The 11636-nt window shown below is 51.1% G+C and overlaps 1 protein-coding gene across 1 annotated transcript; it reads right to left on the bottom strand.

Annotated features, from left to right (window-relative positions):
- Positions 1–2348: 2348 nt before the first annotated feature.
- Positions 2349–8121, bottom strand: KRT35 (keratin 35). The gene is made up of 8 exons (XM_025440480.3): positions 7967–8121; positions 6727–7460; positions 5755–5837; positions 5406–5562; positions 5122–5283; positions 4708–4833; positions 3149–3369; positions 2349–2856 (listed from the first exon to the last, which is right to left on the bottom strand). The coding sequence occupies exons 2-8, from the start codon at positions 7195–7197 to the stop codon at positions 2709–2711; spliced, it is 1368 nt and encodes a 455-aa protein (XP_025296265.1). The 5' UTR covers positions 7198–7460; positions 7967–8121; the 3' UTR covers positions 2349–2708.
- Positions 8122–11636: the final 3515 nt, after the last annotated feature.

The raw sequence follows: 11636 nt of genomic DNA, 5'->3' as shown, positions 1-11636 counted from the left end.
AGAATGCTGGGGGTCAGACTAGGCATCCATATGCTCTCCAGATCATTCCAATGTGCGGCCAAGGTTGAGAATCTCTGACACAATGGGAAGAGCATAATACTCAAAGAGCACAAACAGATGAAGTAAATAAGTGGCGAGGCTATGCAGGATCTGGTTCGCTGCATCTGGGAGGGAAGTAGGATAGATTTGGAAGGAGTTTGAACCACAAAGGATGTTACACAGAGGAAGTGTGGCTGATGTGAAATGGAGTCAACCGGAGCCATGTGCTCAAGAGAGCACTCTTGCACTGCTTGCTGACTGTGGTTCCCCCATGCCTAGCTTTCCTCCAAGTCAGAAAAGACAGTGAACCATGGAACTGCATCTCTCCTTTGGCTGCTAGGCATTGCTGTCTGGAAGGAGAGCTCAGAAATGAAACTCTGGGTAGGAAAAAGGCAGCCTCAGAGCAATCCAGGCCTCCAGCTAAGATAGACAGTCAACTACACTGAGCCATTTTCAAAGGCCCAGCATATGCTCAGCCAAGCAGCATGGACCGCATAGTATGGTTAGCATCATGGCCTCTGTTTTACTAACGAGGAAACTGACACTCAGCAAGGGACTACCCACTGCTTAACACTCCCACCAGCAGAAAGTGGTGGGGTCAGGATTTGAACCTGGTTCAATCTGACTCCACATTTGGAGCCTGTCTTCATCACACTAATGACATGACCCCTTCAGCAGGCCTCCTTCTATCACTGAGGCAGGGAGTGGGTGACCTTCCTTTCTCACCCCAAGGCAATATGTGGGTCTGATGAGGGTCAATCCTGCTTCTGGCACCTGACACACTGCCTGGCCCAGGGAGGTGCTTAGTGATGGTTTGTTGAATGAACTGAATGATCATGGGACCATCATTCTCTTCAGGCATCTGAGTCTCAACAGAACTAGCTACAGTGTTGCAAGAAGACCAAAGCTGAGGTGGTATGGGATGCCAGGAGCGAGGGGACTAGGAGAAACCAAAGACCCAGGCCCTCCTTTAATGGGGAGTTAGAAAGGGAATGACTCTAAAGTTGAATCAGGGTGAGTTATACCAGGCCCCCTTAAGGGGTGGGAGTCTCAGGCCCACCTTGGTTAGCATTTTCCCCAAACAGTTCTCCATTTTGTGCACTGTTACATTTTGTGCACTGTTGTGCACATATATATTTAAGAGAGATTGAGAGTGGGTGGAGGGAGAGGACATGGGAAAGAATCCCAAGCAGACTCCACACACTGAGTGTAGAACCATACACAGGGCTCGATCTCATAACCCTGAGATCATGACCTGAGCTGAAACCAATAGTCAGATGCTTAACTGACTGAGCCACCCAGGCAGCCCACAACTCTCTTAACATCACTAAAATTCCTGGGACCCCTGGATGGCTCAGCAGTTTGGCGTCTGCCTTCGGTCCAGCGTATGATCCTGGAGTCCCGGGATCGAGTCCCACATTGGGTTCCCTGCGTGGAGCCTGCTTCTCCCTCTGCCTGTCTCTCTCTCTCTCTCTCTCTCTCTCTCTCTCTCTCTCTCTCTCATAAATAAATAAAATCTTTTTTTAATCAGTAAATTCCATAGTGGTGCTCTTGGCATCTTATGAAGAGCACAAGGCTATCTGGAGAAAAACCACCTCTCTTTCTGCCTGAGAAAGTTTTACCTTCATCTCCATTTCCCATCGGGATCCATGGAGCTTGACATTTGTCTGGTCTGTTAAGGGAGGACAGTCTGGACATAAATGAGAGCCTTTGGGCCAAGATGCCAAGAGTTCTCACCTCCATGTGGAAATGCTCTTGTACCCAAAGGCACCGTGTGTGGTGTCAGATGCCAAAGACACACAGAACATGATGAGTCTCTTATGGACAAGAATCTCTGAATTGTGGATGGAGCTCACAATGGCAGGCTCAGTCTTCCACCTACAGGGGTGTGAGTTTGGGGGCAATCTGCTGAGCTAGGGAGCTCTATGAAAGTATTGCGGTGGAAGGAGTAAAATGAAAATACCTGGATATGAGAACCACAGGCATAAAATGAAAAGCAGCCTGAAATGCTGTGCTAGCCTCAGCTTTATCACCTCCTCTGGGATCCCAGGGTAGCCATGTAGAATAAGAAGGGAAATAGGAGAGGTCTGAAAATACAGTTCACCACAGGGGAATCTTGGAGAAACATCTTCATCAGGAAAGCTGAGCAGCTCAATAAAAAACCCCACTGGAGGCCCTTAGCCACCCCAAACAGGGCCACAGGGACCCTGTCATCCACAGGGTCAAATGTGGTCAAACATCTCAGTTCATCTGCCCAGGAGTCACCCCTCTTCACCCCACAGAGACACAAAACAGGGATACCAGCACGGTGCCAGTTAGGCGAGAGCCAAAGCCAATACACTTTATTATTCTGCCCACAAAAGCTCTCTATTGCATTCCAGAACCCACTAAAGAGCACCCGGAAAGAAAACCTGACCCAGGAGGCAGCCTGAGAACAGAGAGCATGGCTGACACCCACTGAAATGATGAGGAGGCTTTCAGAGATGGCCAGCCTTAGAGACAGGCTTGGAGAGACTGAGGGATGTTAGTTGCAGTGAGCCCCCTCGGAGCCCGGCTCTAGCACCCTGGGCTCTGCACAGAGAGAGGGGATGGGGCTTTAGGGTTAAGGTTGAAAAAAGGCCAAGTCCAGCCCTGGAGACAATGGCCTCGGCTTTCTGGGCCGGTCACTCTCAGAACCGGCCCCCCGGGCAGGGCACACAAATGGGGCGGGGGCTGCAGGTGGTACGGACTGCAGCAGGACCGCAGGAGACTGCAGGAAGACAGGGGAGGCACGACTTGGCTGGCGAGTGGTCAGGGGCACACGGGTTACCAGGCAGCCTAAGAGAAAGAGAAAGTTCTGGTTACGGTGAATTTCCCATTGCTGTTTTCAATAGCTCAGAGCACCTTAAAAATCACTTAGTCCTGCCCCCTTGTTTTACCAATGGGGGGAAAATACACACCCAGGGAGAAAAAGGACTGCCAGGGTCACACAATGAATTTGTGCTAAGACCGGAATGAAAACCCCAGGGCTCCTGAAGGCAGATGCTGGGCTCTTGCCAGGCACCAGGCAGTCTCCCCAGAACTTGGTAGACTCAATCGGGAAGACGAGGAAGCATGCAGCAACACTCACTTGCCCTCCTCGCTCTCCAGCAGGCCCCGGTACGTGTTGATCTCGCCCTCCAGCCGGGCCCGCACGTCCAGCAGCACCTGGTACTCCTGGTTCTGCCGCTCCAGGTCAGCCCGGATCTCAGCCAGCTGCGCCTCCACGTTGCCAATCAGGCACTGCATCTGGGCCAGCTGGGAGCTGTAGCGCGCCTCGGTCTCCGCCAGGGTGGATTCCAAAGCATCTCGCTGTGAGGGTAAGGGTTGGGTAGGCAAGATGAAGGTGAGAGCAGAGGAAGACATAGACATGGCCAACATGCACATGAGAAAATGCTCTGCATCACTTGCCATCAGGGAAATACAAATCAAAACCACAATGAGATACCACCTCACACCAGTGAGAATGGGGAAAATTAACAAGGCAGGAAACCACAAATGTTGGAGAGGATGCGGAGAAAACGGAACCCTCTTACACTGTTGGTGGGAATGTGAACTGGTGCAGCCACTCTGGAAAACTGTGTGGAGGTTCCTCAAAGAGTTAAAAATAGACCTGCCCTAGGACCCAGCAATTGCACTGTTGGGGATTTACCCCAAAGATTCAGATGCAATGAAACGCCGGGACACCTGCACCCCGATGTTTCTAGCAGCAATGTCCACAATAGCCAAAGTGTGGAAGGAGCCTCGGTGTCCATCGAAAGATGAATGGATAAAGAAGATGTGGTCTATGTATACAATGGAATATTACTCAGCCATTAGAAATGACAAATACCCACCATTTGCTTCAACGTGGATGGAACTGGAAGGTATTATGCTGAGTGAAGTAAGTCAGTCGGAGAAGGACAAACATTATATGTTCTCATTCATTTGGGGAATATAAATAATAGTGAAAGGGAATATAAGGGAAGGGAGAAGAAATGTGTGGGAAATATCAGAAAGGGAGACAGAACATAAAGATTCCTAACTCTGGGAAACGAACTAGGGGTGGTGGAAGGGGAGGAGGGCGGGGGGTGGGGGTGAATGGGTGATGAGCACTGAGGGGGGCACTTGACAGGATGAGCACTGGGTGTTATTCTGTATGTTGGTAAATTGAACACCAATAAAAAATTAAGTTACTTTTAAAAAAAAGATGAAAGTGAGAGGTCAGAGAGATGCACTTAATCCATGTGGATTTCAACGAGTCCTCAGAATCCAAGAACAGAAGGTCCAGGAATCACTTTGAAGCAGGATACACCACAATAGGACATCTCATTTGAGATGGCAGATTAGCCCCTGTAGCCTCCTTGATCTAGAGAGTTATCTCCTGGTTAATAATATCTCTAAGGAAGTGATAATTAATCAGAATGAATCTACTTACACAAGCATAAGAGCTGCTGCCAGGACATGTCAGTTGCTATAGGTCTCCCGTGTTTTACCACTGGGACATTTGTGAATGGAGGCTGGGACCTCATTCCCTCTACACAGAAAATCCCTGATGCTCAAGAACTTGAACCCCAGGAGCCTGCCTCTGTGGTCAGAGCCTGGAGGCGCAGGGGCTCATGTGCTGCTGAGTCTGGTCACCCAGCAGCCCTGCTCAAGCCTCGGGCTCACCATGCTCTGCTGGGCCTGCATCTCTATCTCCAGGGCGTTGACCGTGCGCCTCAGCTCAATGATCTCCGCCTGGCAGGACTGCAGCTGCTCTGAGCTGGACACCACCTGCTGGTTCAGCTCCTCGGTCTGAAACATACACACACAGGACTGGTCAGGAACCTCAGGACTCAGCTTCAGAGGTCTACAGAGGCCACATAGAATCATGAGCCAAGAAGGATCTTCCAGAACACCCAATCCAACCCATTCATTTCATCCCTGAGGACATTCTGCTTAGAGGACAGCAACCTGCCCAAGGCGCACAGCACAACATTGAAACAGAGCCAAAGCTCAAGCTCAGTTTCTTGACTCGGAGCCCCAAGTTCAATTCTGTTTGACCCACCTTGTGTCTCTGGTGTACTGTTTGCAGGTACCTACCTGAGTGTTGAACCATTCTTCAGCATCCCGGCGGTTATTCTCCACCAGGGTCTCATACTGACACCTCATCTCATCCAGGACACGGTTCAGGTCAACTGGCGGGGCAGCGTCCACCTCAACATTGAGCCGGTCACCAAGCTGGCAGCGCAGCGAGTTTACTTCCTATGGCACAGATCAGGGTCAGCACGAACTTTCCCAGCTGACTGCCTCACCCACCCTCCTCTCCTGTTCCCCCATTCACCTCCTCCCCGTGCTTACTTGCTCACCTCCTCCCCTGTGCTCACCTCCTCATGGTTCTTCTTGAGGCACAGCAGCTCCTCCTTCAGGGACTCCACCTGGGCCTCCAGGTCAGATTTGCACAGGGTCAGATCATCCAGGATCCTGCGCAGACCATTCATGTCTGACTCCACCAGCTGCCGCATGGACACCTCCGTCTCATACCTGGCAAGTACATAACAGGATGCCTGAAGCTACATTTCCTTTTTGTGTCCAAGTCAGATCCCATCCCAGGTTGTCCTGGTTCTGTGTGTCCTGCCTTAATGCCTCAGTGACTTAGTGCAGCCAAAACCCTGCATCCCAGCACCACCATCCAGTTCCTCCGGCCCCCAAACAAGGAGCAAGCAGGACACTCACTTGGTTCTGAAGTCGTCTGCAGCCAACTTGGCATTGTCGATCTGCACCACCAACCTGGCATTCTCTGCTTTGGTGCACAGGGTCTGGGGAAATAAAGGAGTGACATCAGTGAAAGGAAGGACAATCTGCTGGCTAGAGCTCCTCAAACCTGGCAAGGGCCACCTCCAGAGGGAGGGAGTCAACCATCCCTGGATTTCTAGCATCTGAGACTCCAATGAAGGCTTACAGGCATGCAGTAGGGATCGGACAAGGAAGCTTCTGCAGCTCCTCCCAGGGCAGTGCCTCTGGGTCCTGTAACCTGGCGTAGAGGGGGAGATGTGGAAATCCTACAGCAAAGACTGGCATGGTGGTTGCCTCTTATCTTCCTATCTCCCAGGCCACTGGGCACTCAATCACAGCATACTCTGTGATTCCTTGGTCAGAGTTGGTCTCTCCCAGGAGCCAGCAGGGACCCTCAGGGGATGTGGCCTGGGCAAGAAGGAAATTTCTGATGGGCTTTCCCTTCTCTGAGTTCTTTATAGAAAACATGACATGCACCAAAAAATCAAGTCCAGTCTCCTCATCTTAAAAAAAAAAAAAGAAAAAAAAAGGAAGAAATTAAAACTAATAGAGGTAGACCATGCTAGATTATGCAGACAGTTAGTTCATAGAGCCTGTGTTCAAGCTCTGGCTCCCCCACCTGCCAGCTGGACCACCTGGAATAAATCACTTAAGCTGCCAGCTGGACCACCTGGAATAAATCACTTAACCAGCCTGAGCTTTGATGTTCTCATCTGTAAATTGAGCTGATGATAGCTCCCTCACCAGATGACTGGGAGGAGCAAATGAAGCCACAAATGTGAACACTCTCTGTGCCCTCTGGAGTGTCCCACGGGAGCAGGGCCACTACCACAAGTAATCTGGCTTCCAGTCCAGTGCTCATGACATCAGACTCCTGGGAAGCCAGAGCCACCCTCACCCTAAACCTTTTACCTTCTTCTGGAGCTCCTCAATGGTCCGGAAGTAAGACTGGTAGTCGGGGCACAGGTAGGGCACCTGCTGCTCACACCACTCCCGGATGCGGCTCTCCAGGCTGGCATTCTCCTGCTCCAGCTGGCGCACCTTCTCCAGGTAGCTGGCCAGGCGGTCGTTCAGGGACTGCATGGTCTCCTTCTCGCTGCCAGTGAGGACACTCTCCCCAAACCAGCCCCCGCCCAGGCTGTAGCTGGTGGCAAAGCCTCCGGGTGGGAGGCAGAGAGCAGGGAGGCAGCTGGCAGGCCTGCAGCTGATCCTGGTAGGCCCGACCGAGCATGCGGAGAAACTCCGGGCCCCTCGGGAGAGGCTCGGGAGCTTGCAAGAGCTGCTGGAGTACATCGCCGACACACGAGCAGAGCCCCCACTGGCCCCTCCCAGACCCTTGAGAGACCCCGAAGAGAAGCTGGCCTTGAGGCACTTAGAAGCCATGGCCTCAGCAGCCCGGACACAAGTGATAGGTCTTCGAGCCCCGGTGCCCCCTGATGCAGAGAAGCAGCTCCTCACCCCAGGTTTATATCTCCGCTCCAGTGGGCGTTGGCCTTTACAAAGGGTTTTCTCCTCATTAAAGTTAATACCACTTTCTATAAGAACCCCTCATTACCCTGTTATTTATCTTCCCGTGAACATTTCCTGGCCTCGTAAAACGGGGGCCCGTTGAACTGATGGCTATGTCGAGACGTCTCCTCCGCCCCCTGTTGCAGAGAAGACCAAGTATCCATCAGTTCTTCAAAGAGGCCTGTCATCCAAGCCCAGACCTCAGCCTCTGCATTAGGAGGTGTGGGAATCCACAGCCACGGTCTCGGCTTTCTTTAGCATTATCTCCTTTTATGGGCCCAAGGAAGTAGAGGAGGCCTCTAGTTTGGCCCCTGGGCAATGGAAGAGCAAGCCTGGTTGTTGCAGGAAGCAGAAACCTCATGCCCAAGGAGACACAGAAGGTTCCAGAATGGTCCTGGCAATATGGCTATAGTGACCAACTATCCCAGTTTCTGCAGGACAGTTCTGGTTTTAGTGTCAATACCCCCATAGCCCTGGGAACCCCTCAGTCCCATGCAAAATGGGAAAATTGGTCGCCCCAGGCAGAGCAGAGCCCCACTCCTTCCCTCCCTCAACCAGGAAATCCGGCTGGTTGTATAGCCCCCACATCAGCCAAAACAACTAGAGGTCAGCTAACTGAGCACCTGCCCATGGTAACACTTACCATGTACAGAAAGGTATGTCTTCCCAGGCCCTGGCTGAAAAGCAGAGAATCCTTTCCTGCTGGCTGCTTTCAGGGCTGAGGTGGAGTGTGGGGGCGTGATCACAGACCTCCTCAGAAGACACAGTCTGAACTCCAGAGTTTTATCTCTGCTATGGGAGTCGTCTGGGCTGATGTCCAAAAGTTTGACAAGGGTGAGCTATTTTTCCAGAAAACCCAATGCCAAGTGAGAGAGGCCTGGACGAGGGGCTGAGAGCTGAGCCAGAGAGCAGGTGAAGCTATAGATGGGGCCTCATTGGGTGGAGCCCCACGCAACTCGCCTTCCAGTCTGCCCTGTGGTTTGGGGTCCCACTTACTCTTCTAGGGACAGGTTTTACATTCCTGTCAGGAGAATGGCCATGAGCTGAGTGCCAGCAGCCTTCTTGATGCAACGCTCACTGCTGTCCCGTGCATGGTCTCACTTCACCCTCATGCTGCCCTGTGAGCCTAGGCTTGTTACCCCCACCTCTGAGATAAGGAAACATCTAGAACAGTGCCTGCTCCTGGTGAGTGCTTGGGAATGGCAACCACTGTGATTACCGGTCCCCACATGGGTGGAGTCTTGCTGTATTTAAACTGAGAGTGCTAAGCAGCTGTCACTAGGGAGTGGAGATGGGCACTGAGCCCCTAGGCCATCATCCCACAGGCCAGGTGCATGTGTTTGGGGACCCTCAGATATAGAACTCTCATGAGTCATCATGCCCTCCCACACCTAGGAGCCTGTTGTGACCAGCACCTGCCCAGCAGTAACCCCAGGCCCACTGGCTGCCTCACCTTCTCCTCCCTAGAAATCTACTGTGTACCAGTGCAAAGGACACAGCCCAGCTGAGAGCCTGGAGGAGCGTCCTTTGGTGTTCGTGTTTTCTATCCATGTGAGTACAGGGCTCCACCAAAGCCCTGCTAAGCTATAGCTTCCCATGGTATGGGCTCGATGAGGGCCATCTGGATCCATAGGATCTGGAGAAGCCAACAGCAACCAAAGCCCAGGAAGCCCCATGCTGTTTATACAGCCCTGGGGGTCACATGGGTTTCTACGCAGGGCTCCACACCTGTGCTGCCCGGAATGGGTTTGTCTTCCTCCATACTGCCCAATTAATGACAAGGCTAATGGTACCAGCCACCAGCCACTAAGCACTTAGGACTGCCAGGCCCCATGCTGAGCTCTCTGCAGGCATTCTCTCATTCCTGCTCACAACAATCTCATGAGATTGGCATCACCAATAACCCTATTTAGTAGATGAGTAAACTGAGGCTTGGAATGCTTCAGGAACCTACCCCTGCTCCAGCCCTGCTTTGCCCTCCCAGCTCTGAATGACCGTGGCAGTGACCGATGGCTGATCTGTTGGCCCTCCCTTCACTGATGTCCTCAAATTATATGCTGTTTGAGTCCAGTCTTTCCAGGGAGACTGTAAGTTCTTGGAGGCAAGGACAGACCTCCTACTCCTCTTGAAATCTCTATTGTGCAAGCACAGTGCTGGCTTCCAGATGTCTCAGAAGAAAAGGGTAAATGAATGAATATGCTTTGCCTGGAGTGAATTGTGCTAAATAAGAAAGCAAAGAAAAGATTTTGAGAGAAGGAGAATGTAAAAAAAAAAAAAAAAAGGAGGAAGGAAGGAAGAAAGGAAAAAAAAAGTGGGTAGGGAGCTGGGAGGGAAAGACATTTCCAAAATCAGTCTTACTATCCCTACTGCTATGGATGGCAAACTAAAGAAATCAGGCTGCTCTGTGTAGGGGAGCAGCACCCGCCCACACTAACCCTAAGAAAGTGTTCTCTGGGCCAAAAGCCATTCTGCCAGAGGGAGCCAAGCCCACAAGCCAATTCTGTGCTCAAGGCTAGCTAAAAATTCTTGATAAGTTTTTTTAGGTAATTTTATAAGACATATAAATGATATTTTTAGGGGCACCCGGTGGCTCAGTCAGTTGAGAGTCCAATTCTTGATTTCAGCTCAGGTCGTAATATCAGGGTCATGAGATCAAACCCCGTATCTGGATCTAGGGTGTCTGCGGAGTGTCTGTTTGAGACCCTCCTTTTCCCTCTGCTCCTTCCCCTGCTTGTGCTTTCGTACTCTCTCTCTCTCTCAAATAAGTCTTTAGAAACAAACCTATAAGTAATATTTTTAAGCTCTGAAGTAGCCTCTAAGTCATTCTGGTCTATTTCCATTCTTCTTAGCCCTCTTTTTATTAGAACCAAATAATTACCTGGAACCCCTTATCAGCAAGAACTGATCTTGTTTAGTAGGTACGCTAATTATTTCCCCCCAGGACCTGTGGACTCTGCTGAGATGGGGTCTACTTCATCCCCAGAACATGCCATGAGTACTCCCGGCCATACTCTAAAATACCCTTCATCCTCCTCCTTCCTGCTCTGCCCATCCTTCAAGGACCCCAGTAATCCCAAATCTTCCCTAAATCCCCAGCTCTCAATGATCTATCCCCACCCTGAGAACCTGACAGCCTGCCCCACACCCACACTTGCCATCCCTACTGCTGCATAGCAGCGGAGGCGGTTGTTTCCCCAGCTGGGTTATTAGCTTCTTGAGAACTGAGCCTGTGATCCCACACTGGGTCCAGTTGCTTCCCTGGTGCCCCCACTTCTCCCTAGATGCACCTCTGCATTAGCACTGGGCTTTTCATGCATGGGGTACATCTGTTTTGGTACACATCTGTTGACTGACTAATTGATTTGAGCATGTGTGAATGAGAAAGATAGCCAGATAGCCTCTCAGGAAAGTATAAACAAGATCAGAACCACCTTGAAATAAAGTGTTATATTCACTCTAGGGAAATTTGATAAAAATGTAATGTTTTATATCATGTCTCTCTTGATGTCAAGAAAAGAGCAAGACACAGGCATCAAAAAATTTCAGAGGGCATTTCCTAAGTCTGCCACTGGCTATACCAGGGTGAATCCCCAGCAGGGTTAAGTTCTGGCCAACACCACAGTGAGTGATTTAAACTGGAACTCAGCTAACAAGGTATGTGAGGTTGAGAATAGGAGGGCTTCCTTAACCGGTGCAGATGCCCTGAAAATTTCATTAAAAACTAGGCAAAGCTACATGAAGAAAGCACCTACAATCACACAGGGCAGTCTGAGACCCCAAGATGAGGCACGCCATAAACTGTAGAGTGCACCCAGAAAGGGAACACACTGTGCAGTGTGAGGAGTTGACAGTGTGATTATTTGTCGGGACACAACCCTGTGTGGTCTGTCTGCCTGAAGTAGCAGGGCAGCTCGAATAGAAGGCTCAGTCCCCTGCCTGATTCCTGGCTGTATCCAAGCACCAGCAAACGGGTGGGATGCGCTCTGTGCACCCCTGGCGGCCCACCTCGCCTCTCTGCAGCCTCAGGCCAGAGTGGGAAGAGACAGACCTCAGGCCCCAGAGCAGTGTGGAGCATAGAGAGAAGCAGGGCAGACCAGGGCTGCACCTCTGGCTTTGTCCAGCAGGTAGTAATGATTCAGGTTGTGGAGGGGGAAAGGGAGAGACACTGTACACTGGGAAGAGCACCAGAGTCAGATTCAGAATAGTAGGACAAAGGCCTCTTCTCTGCTACTCACTGCTGTGTGGCCCGGGGCAAGTTGCTGTCCTCTCTGGGCCTGTGTTCTCAACTAAAGAATAAATCAGAGGGACAAAGA

Source organism: Canis lupus, chromosome 9 (genome assembly GCF_003254725.2).
Source record: "Canis lupus dingo isolate Sandy chromosome 9, ASM325472v2, whole genome shotgun sequence".
Lineage (NCBI taxonomy): Eukaryota > Metazoa > Chordata > Mammalia > Carnivora > Canidae > Canis > Canis lupus.
Note: the sequence above shows the minus strand (reverse complement) of the source record. Positions and strands in the feature narration are given on the sequence as shown.